The sequence below is a fragment of the Lactuca virosa genome, chromosome 8 (genome assembly GCF_052849685.1).
Source record: "Lactuca virosa cultivar CGN04683 chromosome 8, Lactuca_virosa_CGN04683_v6, whole genome shotgun sequence".
Lineage (NCBI taxonomy): Eukaryota > Viridiplantae > Streptophyta > Magnoliopsida > Asterales > Asteraceae > Lactuca > Lactuca virosa.
Genome location: NC_136433.1, coordinates 188,592,546 through 188,614,055, shown reverse-complemented (window position 1 = coordinate 188,614,055; position 21,510 = coordinate 188,592,546). Strand labels below are relative to the sequence as shown.

Below are 21,510 nucleotides of genomic sequence, written 5' to 3'. Positions count from 1 at the left end.
TTGACGACTTTTATCCATAATCATTTAAGATTCGATAATTTTTCAGTGAGTCTCTCAAAGTTTTCTTAGAGTCGTATTCTTATTGTTGATATATTGTTCATCGTATTTTGTTTTAGATCGGATCTGAAAATCACTATTCAATCCTAATTGTTAGCCCAAAAATCAATCTAATTCTTTTGATCCAGTTCATTTTCTTTTGATTTAGCCTAATAGTTTGATATGCCGTTGTTCATCAAAAGCGTGACTGTTCTCGTTTCAAAGTCAAATTGGTTCACTTCTTCACGTCTTGGATTGAATCCATACTTCATGATAGTTTTGTAATATTGATTGTAAAATTCAATTCGATTCGTGATGCTTTTTAATTTTCTGGATTATTTTGTTAGAAGACTTGATTGGTTCATCTATTTTTTGTTTCTCTCCATCGATTCACAATCAAAAGTCAATTACGATTTGCTTTTAATTGGTGTTCTTTGATGTTAATCGATGAGTTTAAGCTTAAATAATTTGGGACCAAATTTGATTGTTATTGGGATTAATTGGAAGATTGATCGAAAAGAGTTGTTGAAGAAAAACCGATGTTAAAGAGCATTGCTTAAATAATTTGGGATCAGATTCGGTTGTTACGATCATGACGTTTTAGAGCTCCAAAATTTGAATTATTGACATGTGAAGTAATTTTGATTCATGGAGGAATTGTTCATATATGCTTAAGATTGAAGGATAAAACTTATGCTCTTCTCTAGAATCCATATAACCTCACCTAAACCTACTATTGTATTGATTAGTTTGTCATCGGTCAAATGGTTTCTTATATGAACATAATAGTTGGTTTTCCTTTAACATACTTTTAGGTAGATTGTAATAAGGTGTTCAACACATAATTTGAATATCATATAATACTTGTAACATAAATTTGTATGAAAATGGATTATATAAACGATGATGAGTTCAAAATGAAGCTAACATCATTGTTTTATGGCAAATAATTGGTTATAGAGGATTTTGATCCTTAGTTTTACGGAGTATAATGCATTTATTACTATTCATAACTTGAACCAACAAAATTTCAGATTTTTAGTGAAATAGTAAAAAGAGTTAAACTAAAAAAAATGAGAATTTTTTCATAATTTTGACCAAAATAATGTGACTTTTTTGGAAGTAACAGGGTAAAATATATTTTACCAGTAAAAAAAGGTTGATTTGAATTTTTTGTCCGGTAATCAAGACTTTTTTATTAACAAAATAAAATTTGGAACTTCATAAAGATGACTAAAATATTAGGATTTTTCTGGAGACTTCCCAAAAAATATTATATGAATGATTTAACTTTAATTTGGTAGATTTGTCATAGTCCATTGATATAATACTATAATGAAAACTGATGAAAATAGTATTCTTTAAAAGAAAATAAAATCGATCCATCGTTTTTACATCGGCCAATCAGTTTAATATAACACTACTTTATAAAGGTTATTATAAGTCCCAAAAGAAACTTTCTAAATGGGAAGCAAATTTCTTGTCAATTATATTGGCGGTACACTCACACTTATCAAGTCCGTCGACATATCTCTCACTTTCTAGTTTCTACTTCATCTTTTCATTTTAAGCCCCACTAAAATTTTCAACATCCTTGAAAGTATTAGACAAAATGTCTTTTGGGTTGTCCAAGATCATAATAAAAATGTGTGTTGGATTAAATGGAGCATTGCTTTTGGGAAAAAATAATGATGGATGGTTGCGAGGGGCGGACGCAAGATTTTACAGTAGGGGTTGCACGGGAGAGTTAAGGGTTGCACAGTAGTAAAAAAAATAAAATTTTCGAAAAATTTTCCAATGCGGCCGGAAAAGTTAGGGGTTGCCGGTGCAACCGTGGACCACCCCTAGGTCCGCCATTGGTTGCACATTGGTAGCCTTATTGGAGCGAACAATGATATCCTTGCAAGATGGAAATGGAGATTTTTGTGTGAAGGAAACTCAATGTATTACTTAGAGAACAACATAACGTGCAACGTGGCAGACAAAGTCACATTCATATAGGTAAAATTAGGAGTACTCAGTGTGGTTCCCTTCTAAATGAAAGCATCTATTTTGGGTATTCCATCATGAATCAATTATAAAATTTACATAGCACAAACATTAATATCAAAATCACATGTACGAAGATGTTGTTCAATATATAAAGCCAAAATCGAGTTATGATTCTGAATCGTTAGCACATTCATACTCCATTTTAATGCATGGGTTCATCTAACTGCATGAAAGAAATCAACAATTATTCAAAAATTCTAGTATATCTCTCCCTCTTGATTGTTTATTATTGAAGTTCTGACATATCTTTATTGCATGAAAAATGAAAGGACGCTCAAACATTTTTAACTTTTAGTTAACTTTGATATAAACCATTAATTTATTTTAAACAATGAACTTAACGAAAACATGGTTGCTTTAATCTATTTCCATCTTAATTAATGATTTTAAATAACTAGAGTAAATTAGAGAAGTGGTCTCTGTGGTTTTTTGAATCAAGTCCGGTTGTTTCAATTGTAACCCTCGTAGTACCTAAATCATCTTTTTGTCGCCATTTTGGTCCCTGAACCTACCTGACGTTTAAATTTGGAAGTTAAAACCAAATAAAATTACTTTTATACACCTGATTTTATCTTTAATCATCCGTTATTAATTTTATTAATATTAAATGTTTGATCCTACAAGACCCACCACCGACTACCACTCCCTCCACCCTTCCATCTCCCCATTCACGAGCAGCTCAGGCTTCTCAGCCTCAAGCCTCCCCATCTCCACCAGCTCAAGATGTCTATAACCACCACCTGTCATCTTCTTGAAGAAACCTGTTTCTGTTTTCTATTTGTTCCAAATCGAAGAAACCTACAATGATGTAATTAAGATGTAATAATCAACTATACCTGTTAAATTTAATAAATATAAAAGAGAGGGTATATATTACAGGAATTTCAGATGGTTTTAACGGCCTAAGCTGGATGCCAGCAACCCAGATAAGTGACAAAAAAATATTTTAGGGACGATTACTTTTACAATTATAAAAACTGGACTTGCTTCAAAAAACCACATAATCACCGGGACTATTTCTGTAATTTACTCAAGTAGTTTTGGTTAACATGTACTTAAGGAGCCATTGGTCATTCAGTGGAAAGACACATTGAGAGGAGCTTGTTCCTTATTGCATTTCATTTATATACTTAATTACTTACGGCGTTTCTCATGGAAGGGGTACAAAGTAGCAAAGTAGCAGGATGTATTCGAGTTGGAAAATGGGGAAAACAAAGTGGAGGTCCTCAGAATGAGTGGTCTTTTGCACTTGAGAAAGATCATAAACTGGTGAAGATAACCATTGACCATGGTGAACTAATATACTCTCTCATGTTCACAACTAAATGTGGAGGTGTTTTGCATAATTCCAACAAGTTTGGTGGTTGGAATGGTGGAGACACAGTTTCTGAGGTGAGTTGATCTCTTATTCTCTTTACTCCACTAATCAATACGTAGCAAATCTTTTTATTAATCAATATTTGGTGGATTGATTAATCAGGTACACTTTGAAGGTGATGAGGAAATAACTGAGGTTGGTGGAGCCATTGGTAATCGAGAGGGTAATCTAGTAATTACATCGCTATCTTTTAAGACAAACAAGAGGACATATGGACCTTTTGGTTGTGCAACTGAAAATGTTTTTTCTTTACCATGGCACAAAGGCTCATTAGTTGGGTTTTATGGGCTTGCTGGCTATTATATTGATGGCATTGGTGTGTATCTTAAAGCCTATGAGAATATCATACGGGTTGGAACATGGGGAAAAACTGAACCTGGAAGTCCACAAAATGTTTGGTCTTTCCAACTTGAGAAAAATCACCAGTTGAAGAAGATAACCATTGATCATGGTGATCTTATATACTCTCTCATGTTCACCACACAATGTGGAAGCTTAACACAAACTACTGAAACCTTTGGTGGTTGGAACGGTGGAGAGACAGTTTCTGAGGTACACAATTCATAAATATTTATTCTTCAAGTTTTTTTTTTTATGATTGATATAACATGTCTTTTAATATTCTTAGTTATCTTTGATATGTTCAATTTGTCTTAGTTATCTTTGATATGTTCAATTTGTCATTCATGGTTAGATAATATTTGAAAGGGATGAGGAAATAACTGGCATTTGTGGAACAAGTGCATTATCAAGGGGAAGTGTTGCTGGATTGCCTATAATATCATCAATATCATTCATCACAAACAAGAAAACTCATGGACCTTTTGGTAATGTAAGAGGGACTCCTTTCCCTGTACCATGGAATGTTGGTTCTTTTGTCGGATTTTATGGGCTTGCTGGCTATTATATCGATAGCATTGGTGTCTATTTGAAAGCCTGCAAGTGAGATAAGGACCAAATAACCTTTGAAATATGTATGTACTATGAAATAAGGAGCATATAACCCTTTGAGGTTATGATGTCTATTCGAAGGTTACTGGCGATTACTACGTTTGTTATGTTGCTTTGTGTTTTATTGTTCGGAAAGGATACCATGTACTGATCATGATGATATCATATGCTCTATGATGTTATTTCAAATAAATATATGCAAATAAATTATCTATGAAGGATGCTTCCATCAAGACCCAATCCAGATCATGCTACCACTTTGGTTTCCTTATATCATTGGTTTCAATATAGTTTTTTTTCGATGAAAAATGAACGAGTAAAGAACAATAAACATATTTCTTAGTTAGAAGAGTTTGTAAAACCAGATCAAAGTGAAGTCACAACCAATCCAAATCTTCATATGATTTTATAATGTGAAATAACACCTCAAGTTAAAGGAAATCAGAATTAACAATAATAAATAAAAGAAATAATATTAGCGACAGACACATTTACATGTAAAACATAAAATACCATGGGCAGTACATCTAGAATTCAATGGTATCGGAACGAACAGTTTGTTAAGAATGTCTTGATCACAGAAACGTGATACACAATGATTAAATACCAAAGGACTTAACAAACTAAGCTAAACATTAGGAATAAGATAAATACATATACTATCATGATCCTATCATATTTTATACCCCCCCTTAAGATGGAGCATGAAGGTTCTTTATGCCCATCTTGCCAAGAAGAAATTGAAATTGATTCGTTCCAAGACGTTTGGTTAACAGGTCAATCTTCATTAATGTGATTTCTTGAGAAGTAACCCTTTCACGAACAAAAAGACAGTCCATTTCAACATGTTTTGTGTGTTCATGAAAGACAAGGTTTTTAGCAACATGGCGGGCATCCTAGTTGTCGCAAAACAAAACTGTCGGGGAGCTAATGCCAATCTGGAGTCCTTAAGGAGCCATCTAACCGACAAAATTTCGCTCATAGTAGAGGCCATAGCTTGATACTCTGCTTCAGCAGAAGAGCGAGACACAACTGATTGTTTCTTGGTTTTCTAGGAGATAGGTGCACCTCCGAGCATGAGAATGTAACCGGTTCGTGACCACCTCGTATACGGACACCCAAGCCAGTAAGAGTCACAAAAAGCAGTCAACACTGGTTCTCCAACACGTGGCAAAAGGATACCTTGTCCTGGCGCACCTTTTAAATATCGCAACACTCGGGTTATAGCTTGCATGTGACTTTGTCGAGGATCAGACACAAATCGACTTAAAACATTGACTGCATAGGTAACATCGAGACGTGTGGCTTGAAGGTATAAGAGTCTTCAAAATTTTTGGATAAAATGACGGTAATATTCGGCTAGACCAATAAAATTGTGCACTTCCGTCGGAGTCTTCAGAGCTTCCCACTTAATGGTTGCTTCAATCTTAACGGGGTCTACTATAATTCTAGCACGGGATATAATGTACCAAATAAATTGAAATTCCCATAACCAAAATTCACACTTCGAAAAACTATCATACAAGTTCTCATCTTTTAAAAATTGCAATACTTCACGAAGATGTTTCTTGCACTCTTTCTTTGTCTTCAAATAAATGAGAACATCGTCAATGAAACGGTAACTGATCTATTGAGGAAGGGTCTACAAACTCTATTCATGATATCCATGAATATTCCAGGGGAATTTATAAGACCAACATGCATCACTAAAAATTCATAATTACCATATCGGTTCTAAACGCCATCTTGGCAACATCACTTTCTTTCACCCTAACTTGATGATATCTGGAGTAGAGATCAACCTTCGAAAATAATCTGCTCCTTGCAATTGATCGAACATATTATCGATCCCCAAAAACAGGTAGCGATTATTGACTATAACTTTGTTGAGCTCCCGATAATAAATACATACTCTCATCGAACCGTCTTTCTTCTTCACAAACAACACCAGAGCACCCCATGGTGATGAACTCGGACAGATAAAACCTTTATCTAACAATTCTTGACGTTGAGAAATCAACTCTTGTATTTCCGAAGGAGAGAACCTATTTGGAAATTTAGCAATCAGGCTAGCACGAGGTACTAAATCAATAGTAAACTCAACTTTTCTTTCCAGTGGCAAGCCGTGCAAGTCATCCGGGAACACTTCCATTGAATATCGAACTATCTTCACATATTCTAGCTTTTTTTTTTCTTGAATCAAGAACATATGCCAAATATTCCTCACAACCTTTGCTTATACACTTATGAGCTTTAACTGCCATTATAATACTTTGCATTCTACGATTCTTTTCTCCATAAACTACTACCTTCTTTCCATCGAATTTCTGAAGGATACGATCTTACTATCACAAGAAATTTTTCCATGATACTTCGAAAACCAATCCATCCCAAGAACTACATAAAATCCTCTCACACCTATAGGCAATAGCTTTGCTTCAAAATTTCCCCCTCTATTTTTATACAACAAATCGGGTAACCTTGGTGTATCGTAACATGCTCTCCTTTTGCTACCTCTACTATAAAGATATCACAAGGGATACAAAAGGTATATCAAATTTCTTTCGAAAATTATGAGACACAAAAGAAAAATATGCACCCAAGTCAAATAAAGCACTTGCAATTAGGGAGTTTACAAGTATTGTACCTGGCACCACATCATGTGCCTCCTTAGCTTCTTCCGCAACTGGAAAACACGATTTCTAACCTTCACCGGCTCTGACTTCTTACTAGCACTCGGAGCTACCGTCTCACTCTTCTCCTTTGGGAAAACTGTGTTGATGTGCCCCTTCTGATGGTAAGAATAGCATTACATATCTTTGATCTCCTTCTTACATTCAAATCACTTGTGATTGTGACCTCCACACTTATAACACATTTTACTCCCAAACTTGTACTCACCAAAATGAAGCATTCCACACTTCCTACAACTTGGAATATCCCCTTCTTTGAGCTACCACTAGCAAAACAGGTTCTCTTCCTAGAACTACCTTGCTCCGATTGAGATCTTTTCTTTCCCACTCTCTATTTCTCTTTAGTATTCCTAACAATCATATCCTCTATGTTCTGAACAACCACTATCACATCATCCAAAGTATCAGCCTTCTTTACTTCCATTTCATAATCTGCAGAGTAAACCCTTCACAAAGAGACTAATGTGACCCCTTTCAGTCGAAAGGATATCCCTAATAAAAAGCATCATAAACGAGAACACTTTTTCGTATTGCTCCACGATCAGATCTCCTTTCTTGAAATCAAAGAGCTCATCCACTCACTTATCAATGTCACAAGGAGCACAATACTTCGCCTTGATGCGCTTGACAAACTCTTCCCAAGATATATCAGCTTCTGCATCATCTCCTAAAGTTTGACATACTGTTTCCCACCAAAAAGTCCTTGACCCTTAAGTAATTGAGAAGCATAGATCACTTTTTTGTCATCATGACAACCACTACCTATAAGAACTCAATTAGTTTCGGTGATCCACTTCATAGTCACCTTTGGATCATGGCTTCTTCCTACTCACTCCGCTTGTATGCCGTAGACTACTTAAAAGAACATACCGTCTTTGAATCTCCTTATGGGTGAGCAACATGAGATGACTCTTGAGTTCGGGATATACCCACAACAAATTATGCACAAATAATAGATGGCGCATCCCTGATAGATGGTGCACTCGCAGCAAACGGTACAACCTCAAGGATCTCTGTAGGCGGTTAAACAGGTGCTATCAATCTTTCATCAAGCAATCAGTTTATTTCTTATCTGTTCTCCACTTTCATCTCTTCTAGAAACATGTTTATGGTTTCCATAGTAACTTGTTGGGGATTCCCTCTTGGCATGGAAGTTCATTTGCCCTCTTATGGATGAACACTACTTCTGGTATGAACCATTACTGAAAACATAAACCACTAACATGAATACTCTAATTCATGAAAATCTAATTCATTCTCCCTCTTGTAACAACCCGTATTTTTCACCAAAATACTAATATTAAATTTCTAGAAAATATCAGAGTATTTTACATTGTTTACAAGAACTAGAGTTTTAAAAACATTCAAAAACATTTCCAAAAATCATGTACATGTGTACCAACCATATCCTAACCATAGTTAAAGGAATAAGAAATAAATCACGAAACAAAAATACAGTCCATGTTCTTGATGCTTCTAAGTCAACTCTCTCTAGGGCTTGCTACTAGAACCTTAAATACAGGGAAACAACTTATATCAGACAACAAGTCTGGTGAGTTATAAAGTAACATAACATACATAAAACAATTTCTTATTTCACATACTTCCCAAATCTAACTAGTCACACAAATGCCCATGTATATTTACTTTTATTAGCAAACAATTAACCTATCTTTGTTATCTCTACAGTTTCCATGCAAAACTCTAGACTTTCTTCCTTCTTTGGATCCCTATCATTTACTCAATTCAAACGTGTGCACATAATATCATAACAAACATAACATTCACATAACACATTTTATCCAACATGTCACTATCTAACAAAGATGTAATCTACTTTCACATATCCATCTACACATACTTTAACATCAAATTTGTCTCACAATATCATACTCTAAAGGAAATTATAACTCACCTCTTTGAAGAGAATAACAACCGATTTCCAAGCTTCTTAAAACCTTCTTTTAAAGAAATCCAACTCTTCTGTTTACACAACCTATATCATCACCACATTAAGAAACTTCAAACATATCTTAAAACATTAAGAGCGTAATAGAGATTTTAGCCAAAAATCTCATACTTTAGGTAAAACTTCATATTAACAATCCTTTGGCAATAAAATTGCTAAACTACTCAAATGTGGCTTCATAACACTTAATCCATAAAGTTCTTAACACATATAAACCATTTCATGATTTTCTATAACTAGGGTTTGAAACCCTAACAATCAACACATGGGTTCAACCATGGAATCCTTATAAAAATCATGTACTAAGCTTCTATAGACCTGAGTACACATCAATAGCAAGATATCTTAGAGTAATCTTTGATGTTCAAATCAATCCCTAAAAAGACCATTAAAGCTTCAAAAGATTGAAGGAAGAAGAAAAGGTTACCTTAGGACTTTCTAGTCACCAATCCTTGTCATTTCCACCCTAGATCGCCTCTAGAACTCCTTTCTCCTTCCAAATCGCCAAATGTTTTCTCTCAAAGTGATTGGGGGTGCGTTGCTTCGAGGATGAACCTTAACTTATGTTTACCATGCTCTCAAAAACGTGCTGCGACAATTCGTTTACAGGGTCGTGGTGCCTTAAGTGACTCGCGGTGTCTCCAATTCACCCCGTGGTGGCAATTCCATAATGACATCATATTTTTACCACCATGCTGTAGTACCCATATACCATGCCGTGGTCAAAAGTACGTTGCCCTCAACTTATATAAAAAACTTATCCAAATCACTGCCTCAACCACAACGTCATGATTATTTATCTATCGCGCCTTTTTAGAGCTGAAATCAGGTTTTCCATCACTTTTTAAGGCACTTATTTTCCCATTTCTTACACCTATCAAATTCAACTCATTCTACATACAAAATACCACATTTCCTTAATTCAATATCTATGAAATACAAAAAGGCATTTAATAGCATTCTAAATTTCAAATATTGTCACAAGGATCAAAATGCCCTTTAATACATTATAAACATCTAAAATACTTACACCAAAAGTTCTAGTGTGACAACCCGGAATTTAGGGCTATTATTATAATCGCCAATCTATCCGTGAATCTCTTGTTTATCCGAATTACTAAGTTTTAGTGTATTTTAAGGACAAGCAAGTGCATTATAACTATTATACAATACCAGATGATATCACACTTTCAAATGTACAACGAATCAAACCGCACAAACTATAACCTTAGGAATACGTCTGAAAAACTGAAAATTCGTAAAAAGTCATTTTAAGCGAAGCAGTTATTCTAGCCTCATAGTACGTGTTTACCTGTTTCCGACAATATAAAGAACGCCCAAAACGGAGTTCATATGCAAAAGATATGGCAGTTTTAAGAAACCAAACCGATATAGCACTGGTTTTACCTGTTCTAAGTAAACTATTTCACATCGTTAAGGCATTTTCGCATTGCCGACGAGATTTTTGAGAAAGTTTTTGAAATCATACTATAGCCTACTACTTAATTTCATACTCGAAATATTTTTAGTAAAAAGATTTACAAAAATCACGAAAACGGACACCGCAAGCCGTTTAGGCGCAAAACTTTAAATGTGATTTCCCGGAGTTCCGTAAATCCAAATATTAATCTGTTCGGGTTTTTGAAATCCTAGAATTAAATCCAATCTATCGGCACATTCGAAAAATATTCTCGACATCGGGATCCCGACGCACCCGATTATGTGTGCTTTTGGAGCCATTAATAAAGGGTGTAACATTTAGGTGGGACCCCTTAGATTTAGAAGAATGAGTCATCAAATCATTTCCCTGGGATTTCCCACCTGCCTTACCCCATCCCTCTATCTCTTTTCTTACACTCCAGCCCTTTCCCTTCATCAGACTTCTCCTTTTATTACACACCTCATAAGGACATGCAAGGTGGCATGAAGTGTGTAAGTATCCAATCTTACCTGATGCATGAAGGCTCTTTGGAGACTATAAATAGAGGCCTTGGCCCTCCATCTTCAGCACAAAATATCAGCTCTCAAATCTCTCTTGTGACAACCCGAAAAGTTTTGCTTTATAAGTCAAGCCAATCAACCTTAAGTCAGACTCACTCCTGCTATCATTGGCACTGTTTGGAGTCTGTTTGAGTGTATTAAGCCTAGTACACTTAAGGAGTGAATGTTAGAATGTACCTGCTAGAGACACTGTGCAACATTCAAGCCTTAACATCACCAAAATGGAGTTTACGGCCATAGAGTTTATGGTCTGGCCGTAAACTCACTCACCCCTATATATGAAGGACTTAGCCATTTCTTCATTCTTTTCCTTTCCTTGGCCGAAATCTCCCATTCTCTCTCAAGTATCATCGAGATTTCACTCTCGATCTTCATCAAAGGGCCTCCAAGGGTGAGTACTCTTCCCTTAACTAGTTGTATGCTAGAAACACTAGATTATGGCCTTGAAATCGCCCAATTCTCAAGAACAAAAGGAGTTTACGGCCAAGACCATCTCCCTTGGCCGTAAACCCCTATAAAGGTTCCATTTGAGCCTTAAACACTTCCTAAGGCTTGTATTCGAGGCTAGGACACTCCCTTGTGCTTTGTAAGACCTTGAAACATCACCAAACTCATCATCAAAGAGAGTTTACGGCCAGGAGTTTACACCTTGGCCGTAAACCCTTGTAGTTGTCATGATTTGAGCCTTAAACACTCCTAGACCTTTGCTAACCTTTGGGAAATTTAAGAATTTGAAACTCCTTTCCATTAAGACCCTAAATGTGACCATTTAGAGGGTTTACGGCCATAGGGTTTATGGTGTGGCCGTAAACACCTCAACACTCTCCTTTGAGTTGGTCTTTCTCATCCTTGTGTAGAGCAATAGTTCCTCAAGTTTCCCTAGCCTTCAAACACCCTCTTATGCATGTTTAACCATGAGTTTACGACCGTAAACTCCCTTGGCCGTAAACACATGGCCGTGAACACCAAACCATGGCCATAAACATCCCTTTAGGTCAATCACATGTAATTCCACACTTTATTCCAAGTGTTTCCTAGTCCCCGAAGCTGTTTCCTTTCATATAGTTGCTTATAAACACTATATTCATTACAATATATGTCATTTAGGACTTGTTGTGTCTCGGGACTTCACTCGTGGAACTTCTCATCCTTACGCGCGTATTCGTTTGAATCACCCACATCAGGTGAGTTCATACCCCGTAATCAATCTTTTAAACTGCTTTAAATGCTTTTAAGGGGGGGGGGGAATACAAGTTGAACAAAATGATAATTGTGTAATTCTTTGTAATAAACATTTTCAAAAGATTACTTATGTCATTTATAAGTTGTCAAAACATTTCAAAAGCTCTTTTAAAGTTATGTTACTTTATAGTTTAACAAAACTCCGTTTTTAAAGTATCAGCATAACTTCGTAGAAAATGAGTCTTTGCAACAACAGTACAAGTAAATTACTAGTAAACTATTAGGGGTATAGTTTAGGGGTTCAGTTCATACTAGATGCTAGAGAATGCTAAGATACTATAACAAGAGAAGATACTAAGATACTATAACAAGAGAAGATACTAAGATACTATAACGAGATGATACTAAGATACTATAACAGGATGATACTAAGATGCTATAACGAACTTACTAAGATACAAAAACTATAATGTGAGATACTACTTCATGGCGCGGCATACATGCTGTATCATGTTTTGTACCAGAGTCTCCTGGAGGGAGAGCGTGAATTTGTGAATAGATCTATACGGGATTGACCATCCCACACCTTGCTGCTAGCTATAGTGGGACCTGCAGGTTTACGGGTGACGAATGTCATATCATTTCGACGTTTCGAACGTCGTGTTATACTAGTCAAATCAAGCATGGTAACAATAATATCACATTTTACCTTAATAAATCAAATATATTTTAAGGTAATCAGTACTGTAGAATGTCAGTTCATAAGACAACTGAGTTCTTATATTTTCCTAATACTTTCATTCTGTGACAGTTCCACTTGGAAGTTCATACAAACTATTTTCGAGTCAAGATAGTTATAAACTAGGGAAAACTTACATCTTACAACCGACACATAGAACAGTCGAGTCTAGTACATTTAGTAGAAGGGGGCCTATAATGCTAACTTTATGATTCCTTAGTGTATGCATTCAGAGATATATATTAATTGGATCCGACAGGTAGTAGGATGTGTGCCTTCCGCTTCATTTCCTGTTCCTTGTTTGGTTGTGGGCTTAGAGCAGATACACCCAACCTACTATCTATCTGATCTTAGATATATATATATATATATATATATATATATATATATATATATATATGTTTCCGTATACACTAAATAATCATAAGGGGTACTAGGTATGGGCCATGTCATAGGACACTAATTCAATGCACCGTTTTCTAGTACAAATCATACTTTTCAAGTAAAGAACTTTTGGTATACAAAACTAGAAACTTAACCAGTAAAGGGTTTAATCCATTTTATTAAACCAGTAAAACTTAAAGGACCTTAGGTGGTTAATTCTATAATACCTTAGTTTATACACCAGGGTTATATATAATTAATATCCGATAGGTAGTTGGATGTGTGCCTTCCGCCTCATTCACTGTTCCTTGTTTGGTTGTGGGCTTAGGGCAGATTCACACAGTTAACTATCTGTTCGATATTAGATTATATATAACTAGTATAAACTAAGTGATCATGGAAGGAACTACTGTGGTAATCATTTTATAATAAGAAATAAGGGTTTCTTAAAGGATCTTGTCATCAAATATAAAGGAACTATTACAGTTAACTCCATGAGTACCGAGTGAATACACAAGGGTTATATACAACGATGATCTAACAAACAATGGGATGTGTGTCTTCCGCCTCATTTCCTGTTCCTTGTTTGGTTGTGGGCTTAGGGCAGATACACACAACCGATTGTTTGTTTACTCTGAGTTTTATATAACTTGTATTCATTTAATACTCATAGAAAGGACTGTAGACTCATTTTTACTTATCTTTCATCAAAGCAGGAAATATAGGATTTCCTGGAGGAACAGACAGACTTTTCTAAACAGAACTTACTACAAGTTACTACAACATTCTACAAACTTTCTTACTACTCACTTACTACATCACTAAAATCTTATGAACTCACCAGCTTACATGCTGATCTACGCTTTCAAAATAACTTGTATTCTTAGGAGACCAGTAGACAGGTTCGCGCTCTGGGATTCAGAAGATGGAGCATTTCAGCTTCATGTCTTTTTGTTATTTGATGTGTATTCTATATTATGTGAATTATACTTTGTAAACACTTTTCTTTCTAATGAAATGGTTGTTCATTACTTGCTTACTATGATGTATGACTTGTGATACTAAATATGACGTCCTCCGCCCCAGAACGTTTCCGCCGTTCCGGTTTTGGGGTGTGACAGATTGGTATCAAAGCATTGTTTATAGTGAACTAAGTATATCAACCGATAAAAGATATACAACTATAAATACAATGGGACCGAAGTGCTCTGGATAAGAATATATTTTACATATATAATGATACCTTATAAAAGTATACATACTTGCTTATACATATATACATACTAGAACAAGCATCACAACAAGAATAGAACAGAAGAAGTAAAGGTTGAATACTATGGTCAAACCTGGACAGTTATGTAATCATACCTAGGATCAATATAGCCTGATCAACTATATTCATTCGAGATGTGACCGACATGTGTTTGGGAGTGATGTGGTGTTGCAACGGTCTTAAAACTTACCGAATACTAGTCAAGAGAATACTAGATCAAGTACATTTGAGTTAGAATACTATAGGAGTATTCTATGATACTATAACGCGATAACAAGTTTAAAACATACCAAGTACATTACATTAAAATACTATAGGAGTATTTTAGGCACTATACAAATAACTTATGTGATAACTTAAAAGACCCTTACAGATAGGTCTATAATCTTACAGTGTATACTCCCAAGGTTATATATAATTGAGATTTTATAGACTTAGAATTTGTGATCTACGCTTCACTACCTGTTCCTTGTTTGGTTGTGGTTTTGGTGTAGGATCACTTATTCAAAGGTCTATTTAGTCTTAAGTTATATACAACTTGTATACATTGTGCAATTATAGGAGGACTCTGTAAGGATCACCCCATAATGTTTCACTTAAATCTCATAGATTCTTTAGTCACTTCCATTCTCGCACGATAAACCCAGATAGATGTAACCACTTCCTCATATTAGACAACCGAAGAGTCAGGAGGAAACGAGAGCAAGTTCATGAGGAGCTTTCAAAGAAGGATCAACCGAAGGAACCCAAAACGTCTTATGCGTCACACTAATAAATAATAAGCTTGTTAACTTAATGAGTTAGTGGAAACACTGCTCACATTATATGTTAGGATCATTTTCTTACATGCAGCTGGTAACAGTTATTCAAGTAAGAGATATTCATTCGAGGATAGCTATTCCAAATTCATAAAGTTTATTCGGTATAGACTCATTTATGAATTATTCCTAGAACCCTGTGGAAGTCAGGACTCGATACACCCACAACTAGTATAACCTTGTCTTTTCAGCTTTCGGCTTGTGTCCATTGCTTTAGACTTATTCCGTCTCATCTTTGTATTCTTTTAGCAAAGATGCCTCCTCGCAGATCAAACAGACGCACTACTCCGATAACTCCAACTCCACCGTCGCAATTCGATCCTGCTGCTCTCCACGCAGCAATATCCTCCGCAGTGGCAACCGCTCTAGCTCACTTCGGTGAAAGTGGTACCCTTGGATCTGGTAGCGGTACCCACTTAACCAACCCCAGAGTTACTCACGAACACCCAAGGGAGTGTTCGTATAAAGACTTCATGAGCTGCAAACCAAATTCCTTCGATGGAAATGGTGGAGTCATCGCTCTGATGCGATGGTTCGAGAAAACAGATTCGGTCTTCGAAATCTGTTCGTGCACTGAAGGGAGCAAAGTGAAGTTTGCTGCCTGCACCTTCTCTGACAGATCCCTGACATGGTGGAACAGCCATGTTAAGTCACTGACCCTATCAGTGGCTAACTCAATAGGTTGGGAGAACCTAAAAGAGTTAATGCGGGAAGAATACTGCCCGTTAGGCGAAATTCAAAAGTTGGAACAAGAGCTGTGGGAGCTCACTATGGTCGGCTCAGACATAGTGACCTACACTGACCGGTTCAACGACCTAGCATCTTACAACCGACACACAGAACAGTCGAGTCTAGTACATTCAGTAGAAGGGGGCCTATAATGTTAACTTTATGATTCCTTAGTGTATGGATTCAGGGATATATATTAATCGGATCCGACATGTAGTAGGATGTGTGCCTTCCGCTTCATTTCCTGTTCCTTGTTTGGTTGTGGACTTAGAGCAGATACACCCAACCTACTATCTATCTGATCTTAGATATATATATATATATATATATATATATATATATATATATATATATATATATATGTTTCCGTATACACTAAATAATCATAAGGGGTACCAGGTATGGGCCAGGTCATAGGACACTAATTCAATGCACCGTTTTCTAGTACAAATAATACTTTTCAAGTAAAGAAATTTTGGTATACAAAACTAGAAACTTAACCAATAAAGGGTTTAATCCATTTTATTAAACCAGTAAAACTTAAAGGACCTTAGGTGGTTAATTCTATAATACCTTAGTTTATACACCAGGGTTATATATAATTAATATATGATAGGTAGTTTGGATGTGTGCCTTCCGCCTCATTCCCTGTTCCTTGTTTGGTTGTGGGCTTAGGGCAGATTCACACAGTTAACTATCTGTTCGATATTAGATTATATATAACTAGTATAAACTAAGTGATCATGGAAGGAACTACTGTGGTAATCATTTTATAATAAGAAATAAGGGTTTCTTAAAGGATCTTGTCATCAAATATAAAGGAACTATTACAGTTAACTCCATGAGTACCGAGTGAATACGCAAGGGTTATATACAACGATGATCTAACAAACAATGGGATGTGTGTCTTCCGCCTCATTTCCTGTTCCTTGTTTGGTTGTGGGCTTAGGGCAGATACACACAACCGATTGTTTGTTTACTCTAAGTTTTATATAACTTGTATTCATTTAATACTCATAGAAAGGACTGTAGAGTCATTTTTACTTATCTTTCATCAAAGCAGGAAATATAAGATTTCCTGGAGGAACAGGCAGACTTTTCTAAACAGAACTTACTACAACTTACTACAACTTACTACAACTTACTACAACATTCTACAAAGTTTCTTACTACTCACTTACTACATCACTAAAATCTTATGAACTCACCAGCTTAAATGCTGATCTACGCTTTCAAAATAACTTGTATTCTCAGGAGACCAGTAGACAGGTTCGCGCTCTGGGATTCAGAAGATGGAGCATTTCAGCTTCATGTCTTTTTGTTATTTGATGTGTATTCTATATTATGTGAATTATACTTTGTAAACACTTTTCTTTCTAATGAAATGGTTGTTCATTACTTGCTTACTATGATGCATGACTTGTGATACTAAACATGACGTCCTCCGCCCCAGAACGTTTCCGCCGTTCCGATTTTGGGGTGTGACATCTCTAAACCTTGATCACAATCTCTCTCTTACTCTCAAATCTATCCCGAATCTGTCTTGGTAACAAACACCACACTTCTAACCTTTCACATAAACACCAACATCATTCCACCTCTTCCTTTGTTGAAACAAGCTCGAAACAGAAAAAAAAAAACCAAGAAAAGTAAGCCAACTTTGGAATTCACTATTCACCTTCGGAGTCACTATTCAGTTTCGGAGCCCTTCTGATTTCGGAGTCTACTGTTTCGGAGTCTGCCAGCTTCGGATTCGCACTTCGGATTTTCTGGCCATCTCGGAGCCCTTCGACTTCGTACCTTGTACTATTTCGGACCCTTCTGATTTCAGACCTCCACTTCGGACTCTGACTGGTTTCAGACTTTTCCTTATTTTCGGAGCATTGACTTCAGAATTTCCACCAGTTTCAGATTTTTCTCATCTCGGACCTTCTAACCTCGGATTTTATACACATCTCAGAACTTTTACTGTTTCGGATATTTCTAGCCTCGGAATTTCAACAACCCTCGAAACTTCTGCACCTCAGAATTTTTGCCACTTTGGAGGTCTCCCATCATCGACGAATCCTCCTACCACCTCTCCCTTCATCAAAATTGAACTAATCTCGGAAGTTCAAATTCACAACAACACATCTCGGTTCTCGGATTCCAATACTCAAAAACAACTCACCGTGCATCGAGGTGAGTGTTACGGCCCCACTTTTAAATATTTTCGGGGGGGGGGGGGGGTGGGATTACATGTAGTACCTGTATATCTAGTATATATCTATTTTCTAAATACTTTGTTTAAACAAACAACACCACCATTTTTTATGCAAATAAATCACACGAAAATAGTACTTATTACGCTACTACTTACAGTACGGGGAATCTGGTTTGAAGGGCCGCATGCGTTGTTGGATTTCAGAAGTGCTATAATGCCAAAATGGTCCTACCCCCGGTCTTTCATGTCTGGCCCTCGTCTGTACATGGTAGTATGTGTACTAAGTAATATTTATCATACAAAATACACATGAAATATCATTGTTTTGTGTAAACGCTTTACCAGTTTGAGAAATAATTGTTTAAACGCTTACATGTTATGTAAACAAAATCGTTTTAAACCAGAATAGTTACATATGTTATGTTGTTAAGATAATACAACTAATAAAAATAACATATATATTCCGAAAAAAATTGTGCTTTGCCTGTATAGCCGGATATCAAACTTGGTAGTTTCAATATATCTCATACATACACAAAAATACATAAGTTTATATATTTATACGAGTTATAGAACTCGTATCTTAGGCTCGTTTATGTGCTTGTACTCTAAGTTTTATCAACTGTTTAAACAAGTATCCTATGTTCTTACCCTTAGGCTTATCAAATATACTTGTCATCCACCCGTTTATCCGTATCTGCGGTCGTTAAATATAACCTTGGCAGATAAGTTTATCCGTATATCCGTATGTTTGTTATCCGTACAATTCCATTACTATAAACTTAAAAAGATGTTCATTACCTAGAAACCATAGTTTATATGTCTATTCGTACCATTCCATTACTATAAACTTGACTAGATGTTTATTACCTAGAAACCATAGTTTTTATGGCTATCCATACAAATTTGTTACTATAAACTGGACTAGACTTTTATTACCTTGCAACCATGGTTTATATTTCTATCTTTATCAAAAATTCTTCCAAACACAATTTTCTTACAAATGCAATACTTTTTAGACTTTTTAAAAGTATTATACTGCGGTTAAGCAGAAAACCTGTGACACTCACCAACCTTTGTGTTGACCCTCAAACTTACATGTATTCTCAGGGGATCATTAGACAGGCTTTCAGACGGAAGATTTGTCGTGGTTTTTAGACGACTTAGCTATCTAGTTTTTGGTTATCTGCCTACCTGTTTAAGGCAACTACTATCTATTATCACTTGTAAGAACCTTGTATTCAATCCTTAATGATGAAATATAAATGTTGTTTTGTTTAACGTTGTACTTATGCTATATATTCAGTTTATCTGTGATCCATGAATTTAGTACTGCTCCCGGCGTGTTGCGCCTTGGCCGGGGGTGTGACATCTAGGTTCTTACAAGATATCCCTATAGATGGGATTGGTGAACATATGTCTCCTATGGAGTATCATACTATTCTTAAATGTGACATCCCGGAATTTACGTCAAAGACTATGAACGGTCAAGTTACAGTAAATTTCTTTGTAATTTGACTCATTGAGTTTTAGTGCATCTTTTGTAAAATAAATGAGTTTACTTCAACTATTATAAGATACCAGATGGTATCTTACTTATAAATATGTAAACTGACAAACGAATCAAACAACTCAAACTGCAACCTAGTTAATGCGTCTGGAAAATGGAAATTTCATATTAAGCAGTTGTGAGTGAAGCAAACACTCTAGTCTCGTATTACATGTTCTCCTGTTTCCAAAAATATAAGGAACAGCCAAAACGGAGTTCGTATGCAAAATATACGACCGTTTTAAAAATCCAAACCAATATAATACTGATTTTCTTAAAACTGCTAAAACTATTTCTATCCGTTGAGGCACTTACACACCTCATATGGGAATTTCGAGAACGTTTTTGAACTCACACATAGGTCTAATATTTGATTCATAATCACAATATTTTTAACACGTAAATTTAACAAAGTCGCTAAAACTGTCGAATCGGGTCCAATTAATCGCGAAACTTTAAACGGATTTGCCCGGAGTTCTACATATCGGATTTAGGATCCGTCTGACTTTTTGAAATCCATGAACCCGATAACATTATTAACCACTCTCGAAAAAAAATTATTTGATAGCGGGATCGATGGCATACAAATCGAGAAAGTTATAGTAAGGTATATTGGTTGTCACAAGTGTGACATCACCTTATATGTACCTTTATAACATGTTTACCTAGGTAAATGTCCAGTTTTGGCTTTGGAGTACCAACTTTGAACACTCAATAATACATACACAAAGTACACATACATAACTTGCTATCTTGAACTCAAAGTACATGAAGTATGATGAGAAAACGTCCAAAACCTTTGATTGCTTGCACAGAATAATTTGGATGAGAGAAAAATGTCCAGTATTTTCGAATCAATTACACACAATAATAGAGAATAGATTATAATGTCGCTTCTAATTTTCAAATTATACTAAATCACACACAAAAGAAAGGGAAAACCATTTCTGCATTCTTCTTTTCTTCTTCGTGAACTGTCAAAGACACCACCGCAGGTGGAGTTTTCAGGTGGGCGATAGAGGCACAACCTCTCTTCTTCTCTAGCTGCCTCTTGTCGGGCATCAAACAACCACAAACACCCTATGAATTCGCTATGGTGTTGCTACTGTCCTCCCTCTTTCTTCGTCAGTTGTAGTCGATAAAACCTTCACTGGAGGTTAAAATTTCCGGCGAAACCATGAGGCAACAGTCCCACCTCACACCTGTCCATCTTCCTATCAAGTGAAACAACCGAACACCCCCTTTTCCCCTCCATTGATTTCTGTAAAAAAAAAAAACCGGAAGCAACAAGGGAGCTGCCAGAGCAGCCCCCACCGCTCACCTGTTTCCACCATCGATGACCATGCAGGCCACGTCACACCCTCCTCTTTCTTCTTCTGTCAATGACTGCTGCTAGATGCCCTCACCAGGAGATGTATCACCATTTGATTCCTCCATCGGAGCATCTTATCTCACAGTCCATCGCTTCACCGCCGAAGCCTCGTTTGCAATGTTGTTGCTTCTAGCATCGCAGCAAGCGAATCGGTTGCTTCTTCCCTTCTTTTCTTCAGTCT

General features: G+C 36.1%; 1 protein-coding gene across 1 annotated transcript; it reads left to right on the top strand.

Moving 5' to 3' along the window:
* Positions 1–3,189: 3,189 nt before the first annotated feature.
* Positions 3,190–4,605, top strand: LOC145133979 (mannose/glucose-specific lectin-like). Its single transcript, XM_079068920.1, has 3 exons — positions 3,190–3,480; positions 3,569–4,018; positions 4,161–4,605. The coding sequence occupies exons 1-3, from the start codon at positions 3,241–3,243 to the stop codon at positions 4,410–4,412; spliced, it is 942 nt and encodes a 313-aa protein (XP_078925046.1). The 5' UTR covers positions 3,190–3,240; the 3' UTR covers positions 4,413–4,605.
* Positions 4,606–21,510: the final 16,905 nt, after the last annotated feature.